The following is a 25,949-nucleotide window of genomic DNA, read 5'->3' as shown; positions in this document are numbered from 1 at the left end:
TACGGCTCTGCACACATGATATCTCTCTCTGCCATGAACCATGGCTAACCTTTCAAACTATGATTTAAAACATAAACCTAAACTAAAATTCAACTGGGCTCTCCTATGTCACCAAACTAGACCAATAAGCAATTTTAGCTTAGATAATTATATTTTTCTATATTGTATAATAAGTATTATATTGACGTAGTGGATGGTTGAGGGGGTTTCAAGCACAGGTCACTCTCAAATCCTAAAGATAAGCAGTGGCCTTCGGCACTTGAAAACCTCTTCAAACCTCCCCTGATTTATTTATCATTGATATTGTTTGATTGTGCCGTAAAAATAAATATTTGTTTTATTAATATTTGTTTTATTAATATCATTCAGAACCAGTATGCTACATTGAAGAACATGGCGGGTTCCTCAAGTACAAATGCCCTCGCCCAGGAGAAGACGAAGAGAAGTTAAAGTGTCACAACACGGAAGAGTTTTACTATACATCTACTTCTATGTCCTTTTTGCGGCAATCGTTGTGCTCTGAGGACCCCTACTACTATCAGGCTTGTGACACGAGGATGGCTGGTTTCATGATAAGTAGTAGAGATAATATATTATGTGAGAATTATTTGTGTCGGAGCGTGCGTGATAGATTTATAATAATGTCACTTAATATTTTGAGAAGAAATGGGGAGCTTTGTGATGGTAAACGAGACTGTGAGAATAACATGGATGAAACAAATTGTGCAGATAAAACAACATTACGCAGTGGACTAGCAGTAGATCCACGTTTTATATGTAATGATATATGTGAAACTAGTACCTGTGAGGACGAAGCGTATTGTAATGGTCTGACTTATGGAATGTATTGTAAATACACAGGTTATAATAAACCTGTCAATCTCAACTATTACCGACCTCCTCAATATATATGTAGTAGTCGTAATGAGTGTGATGATGGAGAGGATGAGTTCAACTGCACAACTACTGAGCAAACAAAGAGCACTTGTAGACCATATCTTATCGATACATTATATTTTCATGATAGACCGGTCCACAACTTCACCAAGTGCGGAGTACTAAGCATTAACCAACAGAATAAGTATTGTGAAGACAAGGATCTAAAGAAATATCAAACAAATTGTACAGACCAAGCTAGAGAAGGAGGATCGTGCACTATAAATGGATACAAGTCAACTATTTCTAAATATGTGATTTGCTACGAAGACAAGAATGTTCAAATTTGCGATGATCACCTAGAAAGTCAATGTCAGGACATCTCAAAATCATGTGTAAATATACACAAACACGTGATGTGTGATAACTTTCCGGATTGTATTGACAGATCTGACGAAACACTCTCAATATGTCGTATTCAAACTGAAAACACCTGCCAAAGAAAAGTTGGAAAAGCTAAAGCAGGCGAATTGACGTTACCTTTAACCTGGATACGCGACGGTATAGAGGACTGTGTAAATGGTATTGATGAACTGGAAATCTGGCCAACATGTGGAAAAGGTAAGTCCCGAAGATTAGTAACCAGCAATAAAACGTGCGAAAACGTTCTCCTGTGCCCCTCAGGAGATCCTGGCTACGTCGAATTGAACGATCTATGTGACGGACTTGAAACATGTGGTAATGAGAAACAAATGTGTTCAGTATCCCAAAATTCCTTGAAAATCTTCACTTTAGTCTCAAGCAAAGGAAATGGCTTTGTCAAGCAGCTGTCATTTTGCATAAAAGGTCTTAGGAGTATCAAAAATCTCAAAAAGGATAACTGCACACAAAAGCTTTTCGTCTTTCCAGATCATCACTTTTTTGGAGTGGACACGAAAACAGAGTTGCATCTCCCTGAAACTACACAGAATTGTGAGCATATGTACGGGGAACAATATGTATTTACTAGCTGCACAGAAAAATGTAAAAACTCAGCTTGCCCACTGAAGAACCTGCCAAAATACGATGCCTGTCCCAATCAATACCCTAATAGGATAGGAACCATTGCTAACAACAAATATCTGGTTTTCTTCACCAAATCACGTGAAAACTTATTCACGAATAGCTATTTCGTGTGCGATAATAATGTCACATGCATAAATTATTCTCAAGTATGTGACTTGATTGATAATTGCGGCGACCGATCGGATGAGTTGGCATGTACCAATGGTTTCACATGCGACTCTGCTCGTATCATTTCAAAAGATAAAACATGTAATGGGAAATTCGATTGCTTCGACATGTCTGACGAATGTAATCTGGAGTGCTCAAAACAGATACTGGAAAATTTAGCTCTGAAAGTAAGCTCATTGATCATAGGGGGGCTAGCTGTTGTGGCAAACCTGATCGTAATGGTAAAGAACGTAGGATCTCTAAAACACTGCAGAACATCTGTTGCCTTGGCTAACAAATCCCTAATAATCTTGATATCTTTGGGAGACTTCTTAGTAGGTTGCTATTTATTGGTGATAGTAATATATGACGCAGTTATTTTCAAGAAAGACTACTGTAAAAGTCAAATCGAATGGATGACTAGCTTCCAGTGCTCCACGATAGGTGTTGTCAGTACCATAGGATCCCAGATATCTTTGTTTGCTATGGCGGGACTGAGCACCATTAGGCTAAATGGAATACAGGGTTCACTCAGAGTCCCAGGCGAAGTCAACATTGTAAAATCTCTTAAGGTTGCACTAGGGGTTCTTAGCATCTTCATGACATCTGCAGCCATTGCTATCACACCAATAATTAGTTCATTTGAAAACTTTTTTGTAAATGGATACAAATTTGCTGATGAGCTTAAACTTTTCATCGGAACCCAAAACAAACAAGAAGTCCTCGCAGTCCTTGAAGCTTACTATGGACGGATGAAAGGAAGAAACCTGAGTTGGGAAACGATCCTAAAGATGTACCGTGGCATGTTCTCCCATGATGTAGGATATCCAGACCACACCGATACGGTCACAAAGCTTGATTTCTACGGAAATGACGGCGTCTGCCTGTTTAAGTATTTTGTCGACAACAACGACCCCCAGAGAAATTTCGTTTGGGCGATACTCGCCGTAAACTTTGTCTGCTTCCTATTCATTTCAATATCCTACATTCTGATAGGTATTGTCTCCAGAGAGTCCTCAAAAGGTCTTACTAATTCGCAGAACAATCGACAAATTAGTGACCGAAACCGAAAAATGAGTAGAAGGATAACAATCATCATCACTACTGACTTCTGTTGTTGGGTGCCTTTCATCGTTATCTGTGTGTTGCACTCGCTAGAAGTTCTTGATGCAACTCCATGGTACGGCATATTCTCAATGATCATCCTGCCAATAAATTCTGTGATAAACCCATTCCTTTATGACGATTTTGTCACAGAATTATTCAAAGCACTATTTCAATCACTCTCAGCCAGAATTGTCAACTCAGCCATTCACCAAACTATCATCGCACGTCTCAGTACTGCTCAACCTGAAGTTATCGAGATGGAGCAGATAGAAGTTCGAAGAGGAGAACCTGGATGCTCTACTGGTAGTGTCCTCTGTACAAAACATAAAGAAGCTGACGGACCGAAAACAACAGCAGATCTAGATATTCGAGTTACCTGTCTTCAGAACCAAGCTAGAGATAAAGGAGCAGAATCATCTTCAGCAATAGTTACAGGCGAGGACGGATGTGCTTGGTTGAACAGAACAGATGGTGACGTGATAGTTGAGGTACATGATCCATCTGTGCAGCAGAGAAAAAATCCTGAAGTTATCTCTCAAACCATCAACAAAGATCCAGAGATTCACAAAGGTACAAATAAGGGTAGGCTTTTAGAGTCGGAAGTAACACAAGACGTTATTGCCGAGGTGCACCTTCAGGAAGGGCAAGATCCCGAATTTATCATTCAAACTATCAATACAGATGCAGAGGTCCCAAAAGATATCAGCGATGTCAAAGGTTTAGAGCTGCGACTAACGGAAGACGATATTGCTAATGTGCTTTCTGAGGAGGTGCAACACAGAAACGAATCTGAAATTTGCCCTCAAACCATGGTCAAAGAATCTGAGATTTAAGATCTTAATCAGAGTTAACCTCGTGGTATAGTTTCGAACTTTTGTGGATACTATATTTGTGTTAATTGATAGCTTGAGATGAGTTTTTTGTTTATGTTAACTGAAATTACTGTAAGATGTAGTATGCACTCACATCATCAATAATAGCGATGTGAGCTCTGATGAATCACGACATCTGCAAACACAGGCTACAGTCTACAGATCGGGGAAAGAAGTGAGCACGGTGTACTATACTGTATAGAGGTTCGCGGTATAGGCATTTTTTACTGTGATATATTTTTGGTTGAACTTATGCACTATAAGTGCGATATTCAATTATATATAGATATGAGTTCTGATGTCAAGACATTCGGAAAAAACTTGATGGGAATTTATGGAATACCGTTTAAGAAATATGGTAAAAAAATTAGTAATTTGAATTCCATATAATTGATTATTTGTTATTTAATTATTTTATTGTGTAGACGATTTTATAAATCTATTGAAGATTTAGATATTCAATTTTATCATAAAAGATAAACTGATGTAAATGATTTTATTTGACTTGATTGATGGATCGCTTTAATGAGCAATAAAAATCAAGTTCTTATTTTAAGTCAGCTGATTATTCCAATCCTCGAAAAAGTTTAAAGCTCATTTCGAAGTAGTATTAGTACGCTTGTTTGGATATTATAGAAACTGTAACTATCGTGATATGCATATGTATAATATTGTGTATGATATGAATTATATTTGATTATTTTCTTCCTCCTAATTTTATTCCTCCCTATTCCGATGCCGATACTTTTGAAAAATTCAGTGTTTTATTTTGTTACAAGACTGGCTTCTTCCTTACCTGATTTGGTTTAAATTGTCCTAACTCGGGTCCTGGATCAGATGATCGGACGAATTATATATAGATATGAGTTCTGATGTCAAGACATTCGGAAAAAACTTGATGGGAATTTAGGTATGGAATACCGTTTAAGAAATATGGTAAAAAATTAGTAATTTGAATTCCATATTATTGATTATTTGTAATTCAATTATTTTATTGTTAAAAGTGTAGACGATTTTATAAATCTATTGAAGTATTAGGTATTCAGTTTTATCATAAAAGATATACTGATGTAAATGATTTTATTTGACTTGATTGATGGATCGCTTTAATGAGCAATAAAAATCAAGTTCTATTGTTTAATACCAGGACACGTTCATTGAAACTTACAATAATCAATAGAAATTAACCCTCATTAACTCCGTACCACACCCGCATATTTGAAAACCACTATGAGCGATCCCACCCCTAATTAGTTTATAGTATTACATGACAGTGTAATTATGATATATGTACCAACGCATATTATGTCACAATATGCAGTAATGGGAGAGAGAGCGAGCCCTGTAACCCTTACCGTTTCTTGACTTAGCTGCTCAAGCCATTTTATGTAACATTCGTGGTACAAAACCATCAATTAAACCACTTACCACCGACCGGCGACCGATTTAAAAAACCTTTACCATTTGGCTTCCTCGTAGTTTTGTCGGCACTATACCGAAAAAAATCAGCCCCGTAACTCTTACCGTTTTCTTGATTAAGCCGCTCGGAAATTACACGCGGACAGACACACAGACAGAACACACACAGACACACACACACACACACACACACACACACACACACACACACACACACACACACACACACACACACACACACACACACACACACACAAACAAACACACATTCTGAGATTATTGTTTAAGATTATACTAAAACTGACCTAATGTCTCGCTGTCTTCTTCGAGTCTTTGCAAAATGGTAGCCATCTGCTTAGAACTCTCCTTCGGAACGGAGAACGTCAGCTCTCTCGAGTTGTTGACCTGCAGTGTGGATCTTCCCACAGCACCTGTAACGAACAAACAGTTACTGTAGGCTTTATCACTGTTATATTAAACAAGAAATCCTGTTTAAAGCAATAACTTAAAGTAAAATTTCTGCATTTTACATATTTTACAGGAGCGTTAAAGTATAATGCGGAAAACCGTAACACACAAGGACATTATCATTAGCTCTCTCTCTCCAATCCAACCTTTTATACGTACCTAAAACAGCACGAGATATTGCAGCATCCTGACATCCGTCTATGTCTTTGTTTAGCTTCAAAGTGTAGCCTATACTAAACCCTCTGAAGTTATACATGAATTTAAGCGCTAATTATTGAACTAATTTTGGCTTCTCATGGACTGAATTACGATAAGACCTCGATAAATGACTTAGATTTGTATTGTTTAATGAATCATAAGGTTATGTGTGAATGATCGTGTTTAATAATAATAAACTTACGCTTTGACGAAAGCGGGAGTACCGTAACAATGGAGTTTGTTGTTGAGTATTATAGCAATCCTATCAGCTATCTGTACGGCACTGTCAACATGATGCGTACAAATGACAATTGTACATGTCTTCTTTATACGCTCCAGAACGCTGGGGAATTTTATAATCACTGATGTCGCAAAATGTGATTCTTATTCTTAAAGTTATAATAATCTTAAAGTAATAATACACCTCAGGAATATACCACAGGAAATTAATGATTTGTTTTATTCAAATTGACGTGCTGGAATGGAATGAGTACAAATTCAGTGCACTCAGAAGCTCCATACCTGCAGATGAGAGCCCTATTTTCAATATCCATCCCAGCCATTGGTTCATCCAGTACGAGGACTGAGCAGTCGGAGATAAGCGCTATCGCTGAAATGTTATATCTGTTAGAATTTAGGTGCAACCGTGGAGGACTCAAGGCCTGAAGGATTCAAGTCTTCATGAAATCACGAACATAAGAGCTCAAGGACTCTAGAACTTTAGAACTCTAGAACTCTAGAACTCTAGAACTCTAGAACTTCAGAACTCTAGAACTCTAGAACTCTAGAACTCTAGAACTCTAGAACTCCAGAACTCCAGAACTCTGGAACTCAAGAACTTTAGAACTCTAGAACTCAAGAACTCTAGAACTCAAGAACTCTAGAACTCTAGAACTCTAGAACTCAAGAACTCTAGAACTCTAGAACTCTAGAACTTTAGAACTCTAGAACTCCAGAACTCTGGAACTCTGGAACTCAAGTACTTTAGAACTCTAGAACTCAAGAACTCTAGAACTCTAGAACTCTAGAACTCTAGAACTCTAGAACTCTAGAACTCTAGAACTCTAGAACTCTAGAACTCTAGAACTCTAGAACTCTAGAACTATCTTACCGAGAGACAGTTTGCGTTTCTGACCACCAGAGAGAGTCCCAGCCTTGAAATCAGAGAGTGGAGTTAGTCCCAGAAGATGGAGTGTCTCCTGCTTGTGGACTGATACCTCCCGCTTAGATAACCTGGTAGTTATTACTTTATTGTTTAGACAATGCTCCGTTAATAGTAGTTATCATTTTTTATGGCAGATGAAAAAATAAGTAGTCTAACCCCCTAAGAGTTGCAAAGTAGGTGAGGTGCTCAGCAACAGTGAGGTCCTCTTGCAAAGGCTCATTCTGGGGCATGTAGCTGATCAACTTCTGAGCACTCCTGACTCTCTTGTTAGAGTTAAGATTGATACCGCACACAGTTATCTGAAGATGGTAATGTTGACTGTTGAGGTTAGCGTTAAGGACATTCAAATCTACGGCGATACATTGATCCCTGGTATTTAGAGTGAAACTTTGGGTTTCATGAAAAATTCATCGAGAAAGGATTCATTTTTGGGTTCACGATACGAGGAATAGGAGAGGATAAAACATTTATCGCTTACTCTCCTTGATTTTAGTTTATGCCAGTCTATAATATAAATAGAATATATATTCTAAAGATAGAACAAACCTCCCCTTCGGTAGGCCTGATATAGCCTGCCACCATCGCCAACAAAGTAGACTTTCCTGAACCATTTGGACCTGCAAGAAATGAACATACAACATCATTTCAGAGTCCTCTCAGCATTACGTTACCACTTAACGTTTAACAAGGCTGTTAAATGTTCATGAATCCTCGAACGAATCAGTACACCATGTCTACATCTTGATACGCGCAAAAGTTCTTACATTTACAAAACCATGAGAACAGAAGAACACAGACTAACCAAGAAGAACAGTGATCTCTCCCTCAGCTAACTGAATATCTGTGGAATGAAGAGCCGTCACAACTTGTTCACCGTCTACGAAATCTTTTGTCACCGACTTCACTTCCACACCAATTACAGCAGTCCTGAATTTGATATTTGAGAAAAAACATCACCTTACCTCCTCACTAAAATACGTATTTCACAACAAAATAGTAACGTTTTTCACAACACTACCCCGCTCCCTGCTACTAACTACATCCTGCCCCACCTTTATGCAACTCATCTCACCTGGAGAGTTTCTCGCAGTATTCTCGATTGCTGTACTGAGCGCTGAGGAGGGGTGTAGCCTCGGTCACTGCTCTTGCTTTATCTAGACGAGAAGTTCCACCAAAACAGAAACACCATCCCTCGGAGTAGCCGTAGTTTTCTGAAAGCAACTGTTTTATCCGTATTTATTTCAACAGAGCTAGTTACTTTGGGAGAATAACTGAAATTTACACAATAATAATAATACAGCCTCAATTAAAGTCGAAATACTTTTGACAAACTAAAAAATACCCACTATTGGACGTGGCGTCCAAATAGATGGCAAGACATGTTAGGATAACAACATCCACCAGCAGGACCAAGAGGACAGCTTGGAAGGATATCCCCAGGTCATCATCAGCTATGTTGCTCCAACGCAAACCCTCACTTATCATCTCTGAGTCTCCAATCAATCTACACGCTGGAGTGAATTATTTAATGAATTACAGTACACAATACACAGTATGCTGGAGTGAATTACAGTACACAGTACACACCGTACACAATACACAGTATACTGGAGTGAATTTCAGTACACAAGCTGTATTCTTGTGTAAATTTGTATTAATCCCGTTTGATGCGACAAGGATAAATGCTTTTATCAGGAAAGGAATTTCTCAACGTTTCGATGTTACAACATCGTATTCGTGATCTCAAAATATTTGTTATATAGTAGTGTTGAAAGTATCAAAATACAGTACACAAACTGTTTGTAGATTATTAATTTCGAGGAATCGAGTCAATATGAGCTTACTAACAAAGCTGACCCCTGTCATTGTATGTACCAGTTATTCAAGCCACTGATGGATAAATTGATTTGTAAAATGGGTGCCACTAATAACCTATACCAAGAGAGAGGAGGGAGTGTGACGTCACGTGAGGGAGTGTGACGTCACACTCCCTCACGTGACGTCACACTCCCCCACGATAAGTTGATTTGTTAAATGTGTGTCACTAACCTATACCAAGAGCGAGGGGTGGCAGAAGACAAAATATGGACAGTACAAAGGACGGAACATTCTGGAAGTCAGACTCGATAAAGAAGAAGGGAGCGTAGGATATTAGCCATATCACCACCGACCACATCATAGCGGACATGGGGGACTTCACAAAACAGCTGTCAATAAGAAACTGGGTTTATTTTATCAAGTGTGGGGGTTGAATTAGATGTCCAAAAATATGTCAGCAATGTTAAATTTTGAGTGCTGATATGGGCTTGAAAATCTCACTTTACTTGGTACATATTACGAGTTCTCACCAAACTAAACGCACCTTATAAGGAAGGAAAGAGAGATGGAACAGAGGGTGAAGATGATGAGAAACAGCAGGATAACTGTGATGTCTGAGTACTCCAGCGCGTTACCCACAAACAGTACCTAACAATGTTATCTGTCAGTTCAGGAATCTAAGTTAAACAGCACTTACAAGTATGTTTGGTAGCATAAGTTAAACAACACTTACAAGTAAGTTTAGTAGCACAAGTTAAACAGCACTTACAAGTAAGTTTGGTAACATAAGTTAAACAGCACTTACAAGTAAGTTTGGTAGCATAAGTTAAACAGCACTTACGAGTAAGTTTAGTAGCATAAGTTAAATAGCACTTACAAGTAAGTTTGGTAGCATAAGTTAAACAACACTTACAAGTAAGTTTGGTAGCATAAGTTAAACAACACTTACGAGTAAGTTTGGTAGCATAAGTTAAACAACACTTACGAGTAAGTTTGGTAGCATTAAGTTAAACAACACTTACAAGTAAGTTTAGTAGCATAAGTTAAATAGCACTTAAAAGTAAGTTTGGTAGCATAAGTTAAACAACACTTACAAGTAAGTTTGGTAGCATAAGTTAAACAACACTTACGAGTAAGTTTGGTAGCATAAGTTAAACAACACTTACGAGTAAGTTTGGTAGCATTAAGTTAAACAACACTTACAAGTAAGTTTGGTAGCATAAGTTAAATAGCACTTAAAAGTAAGTTTGGTAGCATAAGTTAAACAACACTTACAAGTAAGTTTAGTAGCATAAGTTAAACAACACTTACAAGTAAGTTTAGTAGCATAAGTTAAACAGCACTTACAAGTAAGTTTGGTAGCATAAGTTAAACAACACTTACAAGTAAGTTTAGTAGCATAAGTTAAACAACACTTACAAGTAAGTTTGGTAGCATAAGTTAAACATCACTTACAAGTAAGTTTGGTAGCATAAGTTAAACAACACTTACAAGTAAGTTTGGTAGCATAAGTTAAACAACACTTACGAGTAAGTTTGGTAGCATAAGTTAAACAACACTTACGAGTAAGTTTGGTAGCATTAAGTTAAACAACACTTACAAGTAAGTTTGGTAGCATAAGTTAAATAGCACTTAAAAGTAAGTTTGGTAGCATAAGTTAAACAACACTTACAAGTAAGTTTAGTAGCATAAGTTAAACAACACTTACAAGTAAGTTTAGTAGCATAAGTTAAACAGCACTTACAAGTAAGTTTGGTAGCATAAGTTAAACAACACTTACAAGTAAGTTTAGTAGCATAAGTTAAACAACACTTACAAGTAAGTTTGGTAGCATAAGTTAAACATCACTTACAAGTAAGTTTGGTAGCATAAGTTAAACAACACTTACGAGTAAGTTTAGTAGCATAAGTTAAACAACACTTACAAGTAAGTTTGGTAGCATAAGTTAAACAACACTTACAAGTAAGTTTGGTAGCATAAGTTAAACAACACTTACAAGTAAGTTTAGTAGCATATGTTAAACAACACTTAAAAGTAAGTTTAGTAGCGTAAGTTAAACAGCACTTACAAGTAAGTTTGGTAGCATAAGTTAAACAACACTTACAAGTAAGTTTAGTAGCGTAAGTAAAACAGCACTTACAAGTAAGTTTAGTAGCATAAGTTAAACAGCACTTACAAGTAAGTTTGGTAGCATAAGTAAAACAGCACTTACAAGTAAGTTTAGTAGCATAAGTTAAACATCACTTACAAGTAAGTTTGGTAGCATAAGTTAAACAGCACTTACAAGTAAGTTTAGTAGCATAAGTTAAACAACACTTACAAGTAAGTTTAGTAGCGTGGTTGGGAGGAAGATAACAATGGCGACCAAATACCACGAAGCCCAATAAGACAATCGTTTTAGCCCGTTCATTGTCAAAAACTCCTGAAATCAATATCAGCTGTTGACTGAAAAACTGTTGTTGAATTAAGTGGATTTTTCTTCTTTGGTCGCAAGCGAACCATTGTGAAATGACACACAGAATCTTAATGTCAGACTCAAAATATGAATAAGGATTAAAAATATCTACTACTGAGTGCTGTTATAGACGATACATTTATCAGTGTTTAATGTCCTAACTATTCAGTCGTAGTTCGTTCCGAAAGTATTATTCCACATAAATTACACTACGCTTACCTTGATACCTAGAGTCCTTTGCTCGGTTATCTCTCTCACTAGGTCGGCAGCCAACAGCCCGTATGATATCAGCAGGAGCAGAGGCAGTACTATAGGGATCATCGCTAGATACAGATCCTTAGTGTACCTTGGAGGAGGGAATACGTTTAAAAGGGATTTGTTCAAAAGTTGCAGTTATTCTACAATCTACATTCTACACGAGTAGGAAGGGTATCTGCTGTTGCCACTGATCTGGGAATTGCTACCAGGTCAGATTACACTGTCCTCTCGCTACTTGGAGAGGATGTGATCTCAAGTCTATGACAGATGATCCGTAACGATCAGGTGATCCACTAACCAGTGCGACTGAGCGCTCAGCTCACGTACTACATCAGATCACATCCTGAGCTTGACAAGTAGCTCACATCATCTAGCATGACCAGATCTGTACATACCCACAACTGGCATTAACAAGCTCGTTATCTTCCTATATGTATAAATAACAAACCACAATGCATTATACATCAACCATTTCAACTTCAGTTTACAGTTCACACCTTGACACGAACATGAATTCCGTTTACAGAAAACCTGGCTACTCCGTTACCACCGACAAGTCCTCCCTCCTTCACCCTCCCCCATCCCATCACTACGAGACTCGAATGATCCACGCTAACATCTTCTCGGTTGAGGCAAGCCATCCTGATCCTGACGAACCCTTCTTCACTCACCTTACCCTTTCTCCAGACTCCAGTTACAGGACTCCACCAAGACCTTCTCAACCGGAGATGATATACTATGATGTCACTCCTGTCAAGTCTATATTGGACATTTTTTCCACTCCTCACGATGAGATTATGATGGATCCTGAAGACGAAACAGATCCTGAAGACGAAACAGACACCAAAGACGAATCAGACCCTGAAGACGAGTCAGACCCTGAAGACGAGTCAGACCCTGGAGACGAGTCAGACCCTGAAGACGAGTCAGATCCTGAAGACGAGTCAGACCCTGAAGACGAGTCAGACCCTGGAGACGAGTCAGACCCTGAAGACAAATCAGACCCTGAAGACGAGTCAGACCCTGAAGACGAGTCAGACCCTGAAGACAAATCAGACCCTGAAGACGAGTCAGACCCTGAAATCTCCTTCACCATCACGAAGAGTGCATTCAATGGAACATCCCGCAGACCCTGCCATATACCAGTTACCCTCGACATCGAGATGAAGGAACTGACTCTAACTGATCCTACTTCTCCTCCACCACCAACCACACCTCCACCTCGTCTTTCTGGACCCCACCTTCAACCCAACGGATACGAACCTAAAACCTCTACCACTCCTACCATACCACCTAAACTCTCTGGTCCCCACCGACCTAAACCATCATCCCCCTCAGACCAGGTCTTTACCTCACCGACCTCCCCCTCTCTCCTGGCCTTTTCTTCTCTATCACTGCAGTCACCTACTCGACCCAGAAGATCAGAGCGGATTAGACGGAGAACACGGGGGATTTCTTCAGAGCAGGAGGAGGAGCTGAATCAATACTTCCTGAGGAGCAAACATTTTGGATCTGGGTCCCGGAGACAGGTTGCCAAGATGGTTGGGATCAAGGAGTCTACTGTGTTCCAGTGGTTCGTCACCAAGAAGAAAGCTTGAATATTTTTGTATTTTGTATGTTTTTATATGGGATTGATTATTAATTTAATAACTTAAATAGTTTACTGTTACTTTGTTCAAAAACTGATGTAAGCGATCAAACAAATTATAATAGTAAACTTACGGAGCATGAGGAAATTTCTGCATCGTGACATCTTCTGAGAAGGAACGTCCTGATATCCGGGAGTCAACAGCCGTCTGCAGAGCAAGGAAGCCACTCCGAAAATAAAACGGTAGCCCTGGTTATTTTATCGTCATTAAGGAGAAATATAATTTACTAATTATTAGGAATACAAGGAATACAAGGAATACAAATTTCAAATATTAAGTTACAACAGCAACTGTCAAGATAATAATAATAATAAAATAACTATTATAATAAAGTAGCATATCTGAGAAAATGTGTTTATAAATTATTAATTACCATCGAATGAGCTGTTAGACCGAGGAGCTGGAGAGGCTATCATGGGGAAGATTCTATCCGTGTACCACAAACTCAGCCAACTCTTCATTCTTATACTGTAACTGAAACACAAATACTTCTTGTTCGTTTGTTCTCTAGGCCACAAAGAATGAAAAGTTCTTAATACACAGTGCTTTCCTTTTAAGTCTATCTAAGAAATTTACAATTCAATGATGTAATAATAATGTCATTAACATCAATGAACTGTAACGAAACCTATCAATTTGTTAATATAATTCATTAAAACAAGTTTTCGAGCTCTGAACGAGTCCCACTTCTAACTCCAAATGCCTCAATGTCAAATTTTCAACGTCACCGTGTATTTATACCTAAGTTCTCATTCTCAAAAAGCAATGTTTCTGGGTTACCTTTGTTGGTTGAGTTCTACAGGGTGGAATATTAGAGCTGCTAGAGTGTGACTGTACAGAGAGTGATTATTCTTCAGTACACTCTCTATCTCCTCCTCCGTGTTGTACCCTATAGCTTTTATCCCTGCACAACACTAGATTTACCACTCTTTTAAATGGGCTTTTTAACTTTAAACTTATGTGATTAAAGTTAAACTAGAAAACACGAAAATAAAATTTTAATATCTTATCACAATATCTAAAAAACCACCAACCCACCAAGATCACGGGCAACACCTCTCACTATGTGCTGATACAGCTCGTTCTGCGGAGTGAAATGGAGAAGTGTCTCGTTTCTCCGGGATAAGATCCTGATCACCTCTGATGGCTTGAAGGGTCTGTATTGACAGGAGGTCCTGTTGAACATGGTGAAGGAGTCTTGGTCCAGGTCACAACCTGGGAAGGTGTTGACATGTGAAGAGTCGGGAGAAAGGACCCTCTTACTCAATTTAAGATTTTTTTTCAGAGGTCTATTTATGACCGGTTTGACAGAGTTAACATTTAAATTTCACAATTCCCAGTTTCTGAGAATGATCCCCTGGATATTATTTAACGACCCAAAAATTGGGGAATTGTTGTGTACCTGAACTAGATTTCATTGTCAATCTCAGTACAACCAGCACCAGAAGGATGGTTGGTGGAATGAGTATCTTAGCGAGGGTTCTGACAGGATTCCTGACGGCACACCTCAGTGACCATCCAGCCACTAGTATGGCTTGTTTCATTTTGATTTATTTCCCGGGTACACTTAGATAGGAGGTTGGTCCGGTTGCAGTATTTTCTAGTCCAGTAGCACTTCACTCCATAAGTATTTGCAAATTGTCCACTCGCTATCAGGGTTTGGATCGAGAACTAAAATCTCATTTCATTAACTTGAGCTGCACAGGACACTGAAGAACACGAGATAAATACGAGAAATAAGCAATAATCCCACGAAAATTAATAGCGTTCAAAATCTATGATTGTTTTCAAAGTTTCAGGTCATAAAGGACCATTAGACAATTCCACGATACAATCATTTTATTTAACGTTTAGGGTAACGAGTTAAAATACACGAACAACAAAAACGCTTCATCAACGCCATTGAATATGATCATGATACCGATGTAAAGCCAAAGGCAATTATGGAATGGTACCAATAATGCTAAAAAGTACTGCTGAGTTAAAACAAAGCTGTATACTGTATGGCGTATGCCGAAAATCATTATTATTTAATGGGTTTTCACATCAGCCACATATATTCATGACTAAGCTCTTTAAACCATGCATGGAATTTATATGGCTTTTCCTATTATTAAACTGAGTGGGTAGAAAATATCACTATAGTAATAGTATGCTATGTTGATCAGCTTAAGTGTTACAGATGTAACTTTCCGATGAACTTATGTGACTGAAATTATGTTTTATAGCAATTACAGCACTAAAAGTAAACTGATTGAAAGCTTTGAGTAAGAATTATTCACTCCTACACTTCACAACGTTACATGCTAATTCAATATTCAAATTGAGTACTTCAGAGTTGCCAGAGCATTTAATCGGACTAAAACATCACAGAAAAAGAGCAGTGAAGAAATCGCATACCATCAGTGCATAGACACGATTAATTTGAGGAATTAGGTGAATGAAATTTCCACCGGCAAGGTATTACACGCGAATCTGACAACCTGACAATAGCTGATGTAAGTAAGCTGCAACTCGTAGTACACTCGGATAAAGAGCTGGCCACGTGGGCACACCACGTGGTATGACCCGCTTTGTTCTTGTATTATAGCCGGTGTTGGGGAAACAATGAGGATTGGGATCCTTGTCTCAATGCAGCACGAGTACTTGGGCGTGTACTGTGCATACACCGCGTTGATCAAATTTCAATTATAATTGTCTCGCGGAAGGAGTCTGATGTATTCATGATTCAGGGAGGATTCAGGTAACTATCTCAATTTTCGCTCTCAACCTTTTATTTGGGAATTTTGGAAGAATGGACGAAATAAAACACTTTCAGTTTCAGAAAATTCATTAAACATGAAAAAATATGTAACACACTGTTAGGACTTTAAAAATAAATTAGCTCATAAATATTAGCAAAACCCTCGCTGGTCCTGACAAAAAATAGTTTGTCAGTCAAAGAAAACTAGCTGGGACTCTTTTACTGTGACATTAACTTTCTCAATGTGATAAATACATACACCACTGTTTGTAACACGGCCATTCCTATCCCCAACATAATAAATATAAGATTTGCAAAGTTATGGCACAGTACCTGATTTTGGATACAAATTGTAGGTTTATAACCTACCAGGACGCGCGCCGAGTTGGACTCGTCGACGGTCCCTAATATTTGGAACAAATATTTTACGAGTATCACCCGTTAACGATTTTAAGAACAAACAGGGAATTTGGGCAAATTAAATAGATAGATAACGTGTACTTGTATTATAATTAAATAATACAAGCTAATGGGTGGTCATGTTTCAGCTTTGCTGTTGAGGTTGGTGCTAGAGGTGTGGTCGCAGCAAGTTTGGAGTGTGCATCAAGGAAGATTGGTCTGACTGGGAGAGCCCTCAAGAAGTTGGTCAGAGATTGTGGGAAGGATGCAGCCCATTGTTCAAGATGGATTTATCTGCTGTCTAGGAAAAGAGAGTGGGAGATGAGAGCTGTTTGAGCTTTATGACTTCACCTAACAGCCAGAGGTGCCATAAGCTAACTCGTCGTAAATCGCGAGCTCTAGCAGGTATCCTCGGGTGATTGTCAGATCAGATGGTGGTCCAAGAGAGACTGCTGGGGCACCTGACAGAAAACCGTATCGCAATGAAAGCCCCGAAACGGTGTCAGGTTTGTGACTGAAGATTCTGATCAAGCTCAGGGTTGAGTCTACACAGTGTCGCCACTTGCCGATGCCAGTTGATGCGAGAAGACACTGATGTAAGTGGGAAGTTATGTCTAAGAAACAGCGTGTGGTTCGGGTGCCGGTTGAACGCTTGTAAAAGGGAGGGTATATCCGTATTTCGCTGCTAGTGATGCAGTCCTTAGCCCGGTAGCTAAGGCTTCCCCGTTTCTCGCTCATTTGTGCTCCGATGGGCTTGTGACCTCTGCGGGGGTCAAGTGCAGGATGAGGGACATGGCTGACCAGGAGAAGGTTGTTTTTGGGAGATAGAGTAGGGTTGGTTTGGTGTTGTGCCTTCGCAGTTTAACTGTATCTTTACTCTATGCTACTTTATGATACTGCTGGGATTGGCCAGCTACCGTGGGGTAAGGCCCACCTGATTTGAACAGATGCTACGCTTGGAATTGGCTTCTGGGGTGAGTTGAGATCCGTGCCTGCAGCGGTTACTGCAATAGAGAGGTGTGATGGGGTTTTAACGAGCGGAGACCTCAGTCCACATCGGTCCTGCGCCTCCTGCCTCTCTAAGGTTCCGGGAGTCCCTATTTAGGGACGAGTTGCCCGGGTGAAAAATAAAGGCTTTGTGGACACCCACCACGTCCTGCCACGAATCAGAAAAGGACTTATACAAACAGTCGAGAACTCTCGACCCCTGATTCTGATGTAGCAGAGGAGTTTAGCTGCGTGTGTGGTCGACGCTTTACAACGGAAAGGGGTAGGAACATTCATCGAGGAAGGATGAAGTGCTCTTGGGAAGGGGAGCAACCGTTAGATGTTGCATCTGTAAGTTCGGTGGAGGTACCTGGCCAGGACGATAACCACAGTGCCAGGGATATCCAGGCCCTTCTTTCAAAGAGTTCTTCTATTGACCCACCTGCCCCTAAGAAGCCCAAGGTGAAGTGGCCGGCCGCAAAGGATGAGAGGTGGGTAGAGTTTGATGTGAGTGTTAGTAAGAGAGTGAGACAGGAGCAGAAGGGGAAGCCATTCCAGGAGAAGATGGTGAGCCATTGCGACACGGTGTATGATGATGGTGTGAAATGGTTTGGGCTCGTGATTGATGGTGCAGAGTCAGGTAAAGGTCTCAGGTTTGCCAACAGGAGACAGGAGGAGATTGATAAGTTGGTCATTGAGAGGAGAGTGCTGAGGAGGAAAGCCAGGAAAGCTTGTTCCCAGTCTGTAAAGGATGGTTTCAATGCTTTGCTTAGAGGCCTGGCAGAGAAGCTGCGTAAGTTGAGAAGAGCAGAGGCAAGGAGGAAGAAGCAGAGAGAAGTGAGGAGACAGAGAGGTGGGTTTACTCGAGATCCTTTCAAGGCTATTAAAGGTATTCTTGAACCAAGCCCTGTGGGAGAGTTAAAGTGTAGTAAGGAGGAGTTAGACAACCACCTGTCTAATACGTATAGTGATGCCAGTCGGGCAGTTCCTCTTGGCGTTCTGAATGGGTTACCTGAGGCAGCTCCTAGCCCAACTGTGGGGTTTGACAGCAGGAATATAACCAAGAAAGAGTTCGAAGAGGTTGTCAAGAAAGCCAGAGGTAAGAGTTCACCTGGTAACAACGGCATCCCGTATACGGTGTACAAGAGGTGTCCAGGAATATCTCAGAACTTGTGGCATGTGCTGAGAGGAGGCTACAAGGCTGAGGAGTACCCAGACAACTGTAGGTACTTTGAAGGGATCTACATTCCTAAGGCGGATGGAGATTTTGGACCCAGCACAGGACGGCCTATATCGCTAGGAAACATTCAGGGGAAGATATACCTCGCTGTGTTGGCGAAAAGATTAACCAACTTTGTTGTCGCTAACGGGTATGTGGATCTCTCTGTGCAGAAGGGTGGAGTTCCTGGTGTACACGGATGTACAGAGCACTTTGGAGCTATGTGGGAGGTGCTCAAAGATGCTAGAGTTAAGAGAAAGGATCTGAGTGTTGTCTGGTTAGACTTGGCGAATGCTTACGGGGCTGTTCCACATTTACTTATTGTGAAAGCACTCCGCTTCTATCATATCCCCGAGAAAGTTATCAACATCGTAATCAAATACTTCTCGGAAGTTTACGGAAGATTCTCCTCTAAAACAGTGACATCAGAGTGGCAGCAGTTCGAGATAGGAATATTTATGGGCTGTGTCATCTCGGTGATCTTGTTTGTGCTATGCATGAACCTTTCTGACGAGTACTTGAAGATGAAGGTACCCAGGAGTGTCGAGTACATTAAGGATGGAACAGCTATACCACCCCTTAAGCTGTTTATGGATGATAGCTGCCTTACCACGGCTAAAATGGTAGATATGCAAACCCTGCTTGATGTTTATCAGGAGTTCGTTGTGTGGTCAAGGTTCAAGCTTAAGTCGTCTAAGTCTAGGGCACTAGTCTACCAGAAGGGAGTGACAGTGGAGTGGGTTGTAGAGAGTTCAGAAGGTAGTCAGGCGAGGTTGCAACTTAGCGGGGAGGTGATCCCGAATGTATCTGAGAAACCAATCAAGTTTCTAGGGAGGTGGATTCGGGCAGAAGGAAAGGACAAAGCTATAATCGAGAAAACACACGAGGATCTTGTTACATACCTCAGTAGACTCGATCTTAGCTCCCTCACCGGCCTGCAGAAATGTTGGGGGTATCAGTATATGGTCCTTCCAAAGATGAAGTGGCCACTTGCCATTTATGATATCCCGATCAGCACTGTTTCTCGCTGGGAGCAAACAACTAACAGTCATCTCAGAAAATGGCTAGGAGTGGGACACACGCTTAGTAGCTCTTGCCTGTTTAGTCATTCATCCAGTGTTGCTCTCCCCATCGACAGCCTAACCGACACTTGGAAAGTAGAAAAGTGCCGTCTCTTGCAGTCATATCAAACATCTCAGGATGCTTTGATCAGAGCGGTGCAACCCCAGGTGCGGTCTGGGAGAGTTTGGAAGGCAGATGCTCAGCTTCACGAAGCTGAAAGAGACTTGGTGTGTGAGTCAGTGCGAGGTATGGTGCAACCTCTTAGTAGAGCGGGAATTGGTTTCGGTGATTGGAAGAAGCCCTGGGAGAAGATGTCAGAAAAGGAGCAGCAGAGGGAGGTGTTGGATAGGGTTAAGGAGAACATCAGGAAGGAAAGAGAGGTGCAGTTGGGTACGTTGGAGATGCAGTCCAGGTGGGGTAATTGGAGAGAGCTGGTGACAAGGACTGACATGAGCTGGCACACGCTCTTCAAGTATGGGGACTCATTAATCGGTTTTCTGCTTAGTGCTGTGTATGGCACGCTTGTTACACCAGCTTTAGCATCCAAGTGGAGCGAGGATGAGGATGGGATGTGCAAGCTGTGTGGTGACAAGTTGGGAACTGTGCCGCATATTCTGGCTGGTTGTCCTGTGGCACTAAGTCAAGGGAGATACCGATGGCGCCACGATAAGGTGCTTAAACAAATAGCAGACCAAGTGAAATTCCATTGTGAGCGGAGAGTCAACAAGAGGAAGAGCTCTTGTGTCACTCGGAAAGCCATTGAGTTTGTTCCAGCAGGAGGGAGGTTTAAGGAGGTGAAGAGGTCGAAAGTCAGTGAGTTTGGGATTCTGAGTGGGGCCACTGATTGGATAGTATTAGCAGACCTGGATGAGCAGCTGAAATTCCCGCCGGATATAGCAACGACCAGATTAAGACCAGATTTGGTTCTTTTCTCGAAAGCTTCCAAGAGAGTAATCTGGTGGGAGCTTACAGTACCGTCGGAAGAGAGAATAGCTGCATCCCATGAGCTGAAGCTTGATCGGTATAACAGTCTACAAGCGGAAATACAAGCTAATGGGTGGTCATGTTTCAGCTTTGCTGTTGAGGTTGGTGCTAGAGGTGTGGTCGCAGCAAGTTTGGAGTGTGCATCAAGGAAGATTGGTCTGACTGGGAGAGCCCTCAAGAAGTTGGTCAGAGATTGTGGGAAGGATGCAGCCCATTGTTCAAGATGGATTTATCTGCTGTCTAGGAAAAGAGAGTGGGAGATGAGAGCTGTTTGAGCTTTATGACTTCACCTAACAGCCAGAGGTGCCATAAGCTAACTCGTCGTAAATCGCGAGCTCTAGCAGGTATCCTCGGGTGATTGTCAGATCAGATGGTGGTCCAAGAGAGACTGCTGGGGCACCTGACAGAAAACCGTATCGCAATGAAAGCCCCGAAACGGTGTCAGGTTTGTGACTGAAGATTCTGATCAAGCTCAGGGTTGAGTCTACACAGTGTCGCCACTTGCCGATGCCAGTTGATGCGAGAAGACACTGATGTAAGTGGGAAGTTATGTCTAAGAAACAGCGTGTGGTTCGGGTGCCGGTTGAACGCATGTAAAAGGGAGGGTATATCCGTATTTCGCTGCTAGTGATGCAGTCCTTAGCCCGGTAGCTAAGGCTTCCCCGTTTCTCGCTCATTTGTGCTCCGATGGGCTTGTGACCTCTGCGGGGGTCAAGTGCAGGATGAGGGACATGGCTGACCAGGAGAAGGTTGTTTTTGGGAGATAGAGTAGGGTTGGTTTGGTGTTGTGCCTTCGCAGTTTAACTGTATCTTTACTCTTTACTATTGTCCGCTAATCTAATATCAAATTATAGGAGGTAAGACTATTTGTGTAACCGTGTGAGCTTGCCTTCAATTTACTATAACTGCATGAAATAAAAGTGATTGAAATCTGATATGATCATACGAAAATAAATTAATCAATTTCATTTTAAAATCGAAAAAAGCTTGGTATTCTTAAATATCCCACTAATTACTATTATATTTCTATAAGAAAAAACAATAGCTTCAGAAATTAAAAAGAAATAAATTACATTGAATCACAATAAATTATTATCATTATTTAAATCAACGTATTAAATTTACGTTTTATCACGCTATCATCTCAATAGGATCATACCCAAACATCTCGAAATCTGCTGCGTACATTTTATTTAAATATTCAATCTGTTCTCGGTTAAGCTGCTTAACGTAAAGTTTTATTTCATCAGCTGAGGCAGATTTGTTGCTGGATGAGTTGTGTTTTGACAGAAAGCTCGCCTTATACTGTGTCATCTGGAGACGGTCTAGCAGGACCATCAACTCCTCCGGTTCTTCCTCAAGCTGGAAATAAAATGTTAGTTAACGGTTAATTAACGGTTAGTTAACTGTGCTGAAATTATATTCTGGGAAACAGCAACATATTAAATTTTGATAAAGTTGTAAAACAAAATTACAAAAAATAAAGCAACAGTGAGGACCTGTATAATAATATCGAGATCGTTCTGACAGATATCACACCACTCAATTGTGGGTCTCCAGTGTCCGTTGTTACCTTTATCGTCTCGACCCCTATGTCTGTTGGATAGTTAACCTGATTACTTTCAATAGATGGCGAATAAATAACCAATTAGATTGCAGCATCGACCAGTAATTTATTGGGTTAATGTGGTATGACACTGGTAAAACCAGTGATAAAACTTTTTCCAATTTCATTTTTAGTACAGAACGTTGAAAAAGAGACAGTATTAGAGAGCGGTCCCATAAATCGGACACATGATCATTAAAAAGCAAAAAGAAGCCACGAGACTGAGAGATGAAAGCACGCTACCTCATGACGAAATCTATAAGTTCTGGGAAAACTGGGTAAGGCGGGTGAAGGTAGGGGTTCTCCTCTGAGTAAGAGCTGTGTCTACCAGAATCAATCTGAAACAAAAAAAAAGTTACCGCTGAAAACTGCTGAACAAATCTTACGAAATCCAAATTAGTGCTAGTTCTTCAGAGCTTGCAATAATTATAACAAGAATTAAGAGCTAGCAATAATAGATATTATCTGTTATTGCTAGCTCTTAATTCATCTGTTACTCCATCTAAAACATGAACCACGTAGGTCTGAGTGTACTAAAACTAACCTCGTTTATATAGATGTCAAACTCGCGCTTGTACTTGGTCCTGGTAGCACTGTCCCACTTGGGGTCTGTTCGTCCGTTTATAATACACTCCTCAACCCAGTCCCCCCTTTGGGCTCTCACTTCCTTGGGGTAGTTCTGTGCTTTTCGTAGGTGACTTATCTGTGGGGCGGGGAATTTAGGGCGGGGAAAGAGATGACTGCTAACAAGGAGAACAAGGCTTTTGTATGGACGTATTTTACTGGCAAATTATTTCATTACATGATTAAATTTAACTAATTAATTAATTAAATAATCAAAACATGAACTATATATAATTAACAAGAATAACGTACCAATCTAGAGATAGGATGTCTGACTACAGTGAACCGAACACTCTCTGTTGACTCGCTTCTGAACAATCTCCTCCTCTCGTTTGAGGACCCTCTCATTGAACCCTGAGGGCAACGAAGATAGTTATTAGCGATGAATACCCAAAAATTAAACAATATCAATTAGTCTGGATTAAACTGTATCTTTTTTTCTAAAATCTAAAAACTTTAATCCGTGATAACCCATAATTACTACATATTTTGTACCATGATATGTTATTCTGTTATCAGAACAAGAAATGACATGAATAATAACAATTGATTCTAATTACCCTAGTAAGAATCTGGTTTCCCAGCACCCCCAGATGGTAATGCACTCCCATGAAGTTAGCATGGGACCCCAACACGTTGTCAATGAAGAAATCCCGCCATGTTGAACTGCTGGCTTTGAAGGTTGGGCACCATGAGATACCACCCTTACCGTACTTCCTGAAAATAGGGAATTGCGTCACGAACTCTTCCTCTTCTTGTTTTGCAACTAAAACCTGGTATCTACTGTGTAGAAGCTGTTTTACCTTTTGGGGTGACGGATGAAGGTAAAGTTACCATCGTCCAAGTCGTTGAGTGACTAATAATGATTCTTTGATAAAAACTCCATAAAAAACTCACCCAAATAGATACATATTGTACTGATTTGAGTTGGGATAGTTGAGTCTCTTGCAAACTTCCTTCACTCTTTGCATCCTCTCATCTATCACGACCTCAGGGGACTGGAAAAAGAAGAACTTTAAACATAAAACACAAACCCATCAAGTTTTATACCATTAGTTTGTATGCTGTCTGCTTTTTGAGAGCTCTAAAGAACATCTCACAGTCCTGGCACACTGTGCAGCTGCTAAAAACCCTCCATCAATAATAATAATAATAACAATCACACTGATTTGAAGGAGGATTGAATTTAACCTTGCTTTTTTCCTGTTCAAGCTCTCGTTGCTCCTGCTCCTTGCGCATTTTCTCTTTTTCCTCTTGTTCTTTTTTCAGCTTTTCTTCTGCCTTTTGTTGTTCCTTCTCCCTTACCTCTTGCTGCTCCTTTCTCAGCATTTCTTCCGCCTCCTTTTGTTGCATTCTCAACGTCTCTTTTTGCTCATCAGTTTGCTCTTGCTCTGTTTCCTGACTCTCTGGGTCCAATGTCTTGTTGTAGGCTGTCTCTGGTGGTTCGGTGTTCTCCTGTTCATCTTGGTGTGCCTGTTTGAAAAACAGGTGAAACTAGAAATTGGAAAGTGAGCTGAGGTGATGATAATTAAAGGTAATGATAATTTATGGTAATTTAATTAAAGGTAATTTAAAGTTTGTTTGGCGTAGATCACTAATTTCAGGTAACTAAATAATGCTTAGAGAGCTAGAGATTGGTCTAGATGTCTGAATTGTAAAATATCTATCAAAATTAGGGATTAGCTTTGGGAAATGGCATGTTTAACTTAGGGTTAAGACGGGAAAATGTAATCCTCTATTATCAATTAAATAATAACTTGATTAATTATATAATAATAGAAATACCTCACTGCCGGCAGAAGGGAGGAACTTTATCCGAGTAGGTAACTTCTCGTTAAATGAATGCGTGTCGGAGGTCTCTGTCTCTTCATTGTTGAAGTAAAAGTTCAACAGTCCCAATACTGAAAAATGTCAGGATTTAATTTGGAGTTTACTTTTGATCACATTGAAAATTGACGCTTCACTGTATTTTTTATTACTTTATTTCACACCGTACGGTTTACATACCAGGCCAGGCGATTGCGTCGTATTTATTTATGGTGAGTCATCCTGTATCATGCACAACAAGCTGACTAACTTGGGAGGCTAATGTTGTAATATAATGTTATTTGTAGCATAATCACATTATGTACACTGTATTACTTTACTCACGGGGTATTCTTAAAATGTAAGTTATATACAGGGATATTACACAGCGTCTTTAATATGATTGGTAACATTTAAGTTGTGTTAATGGATAAGAAGCAACATCTATAACGTCATTTGGATGAAATATGCGCACCCTCAAGGGCATGAGTTTCAAATTCTTAGCAGTTGGCCGGACTTTTATTTAACGAAACTTTATTCGATCGAGCAAATTAATAACCAGCAGCGAATAACACCAAGGCTCACAAACCTGCAATAAAAGCTAACAGCTGAACAATAACTACTTTGGAGCATCTGACCATGTTTCTGAAAAATGAAACGTTTCTGGTTTCTGAGTAGATGATCTGTAGAGATATGATGTCTGGAGCTGCAAGGACCCTCGTCTTGCAGGAGGCTTGAAGTTGGTTTATCGAGATTGTGCCATGATTCACATCGTTTACATGTACATGCCCTGTAGTGGTGATGGTGATGGTGGCGGTTGTGTGAAAAACTGTTGAACATCTCGGTGTAACTTTTGAACATTCCGATTGAAGCGAGAAATAGTTATATCTTGATCTAGAGTTATTTTTAAGGAACTTTAGGAGGGAATGATTTTAATAAAAATTAATTAAACGACACAAGAATGATTGAAAAATATTAAAAAGTATCATGCTAAAGGTAAAAGGATTCATTAATATTCGCAA

The 25,949-nt window shown here is 40.0% G+C and overlaps 3 protein-coding genes across 3 annotated transcripts in view; 1 reads left to right on the top strand and 2 right to left on the bottom strand.

The window, feature by feature from the left end:
- LOC134820764 (ATP-binding cassette sub-family A member 2-like) overlaps positions 1-15,208 on the bottom strand; it is a 47,521-nt gene extending 32,313 nt beyond the window's left edge. Inside the window, exons 1-19 of the mRNA XM_063831352.1 lie at positions 14,900-15,208; positions 14,536-14,712; positions 14,278-14,401; positions 13,871-13,971; positions 13,571-13,685; positions 11,810-11,936; positions 11,456-11,557; positions 9,680-9,783; positions 9,367-9,524; positions 8,664-8,828; positions 8,390-8,528; positions 8,120-8,244; positions 7,864-7,934; positions 7,474-7,616; positions 7,264-7,385; positions 6,675-6,762; positions 6,355-6,495; positions 6,114-6,196; positions 5,792-5,917 (exon numbers count right to left, since the gene is read on the bottom strand). Coding sequence (XP_063687422.1) covers positions 5,792-5,917; positions 6,114-6,196; positions 6,355-6,495; positions 6,675-6,762; positions 7,264-7,385; positions 7,474-7,616; positions 7,864-7,934; positions 8,120-8,244; positions 8,390-8,528; positions 8,664-8,828; positions 9,367-9,524; positions 9,680-9,783; positions 11,456-11,557; positions 11,810-11,936; positions 13,571-13,685; positions 13,871-13,971; positions 14,278-14,401; positions 14,536-14,712; positions 14,900-15,041 — 2,353 coding nt within the window. The 5' untranslated portion in view covers positions 15,042-15,208. The remainder of the gene's footprint in view (positions 1-5,791; positions 5,918-6,113; positions 6,197-6,354; positions 6,496-6,674; positions 6,763-7,263; positions 7,386-7,473; positions 7,617-7,863; positions 7,935-8,119; positions 8,245-8,389; positions 8,529-8,663; positions 8,829-9,366; positions 9,525-9,679; positions 9,784-11,455; positions 11,558-11,809; positions 11,937-13,570; positions 13,686-13,870; positions 13,972-14,277; positions 14,402-14,535; positions 14,713-14,899) is intronic.
- Positions 15,209-17,932: 2,724 nt separating this feature from the next.
- Positions 17,933-21,166, top strand: LOC134821425 (uncharacterized). Its single transcript, XM_063832166.1, has one exon. The coding sequence runs from the start codon at positions 17,933-17,935 to the stop codon at positions 21,164-21,166; it is 3,234 nt and encodes a 1,077-aa protein (XP_063688236.1).
- A 771-nt stretch (positions 21,167-21,937) lies between these two features.
- Positions 21,938-25,713, bottom strand: LOC134820507 (uncharacterized). The gene is made up of 10 exons (XM_063830926.1): positions 25,517-25,713; positions 24,907-25,022; positions 24,313-24,594; positions 24,019-24,119; positions 23,682-23,838; positions 23,374-23,475; positions 23,042-23,200; positions 22,741-22,835; positions 22,391-22,487; positions 21,938-22,253 (listed from the first exon to the last, which is right to left on the bottom strand). Exons 1-10 carry the CDS (start codon positions 25,566-25,568, stop codon positions 22,023-22,025), a joined length of 1,392 nt encoding a protein of 463 aa, XP_063686996.1. The 5' UTR covers positions 25,569-25,713; the 3' UTR covers positions 21,938-22,022.
- Positions 25,714-25,949: the final 236 nt, after the last annotated feature.

Source organism: Bolinopsis microptera, chromosome 9 (genome assembly GCF_026151205.1).
Source record: "Bolinopsis microptera isolate Bmic1 chromosome 9, MBARI_Bmic_1.0, whole genome shotgun sequence".
NCBI lineage: Eukaryota > Metazoa > Ctenophora > Tentaculata > Lobata > Bolinopsidae > Bolinopsis > Bolinopsis microptera.
This window is presented reverse-complemented; position numbering and strand designations above follow the sequence as displayed.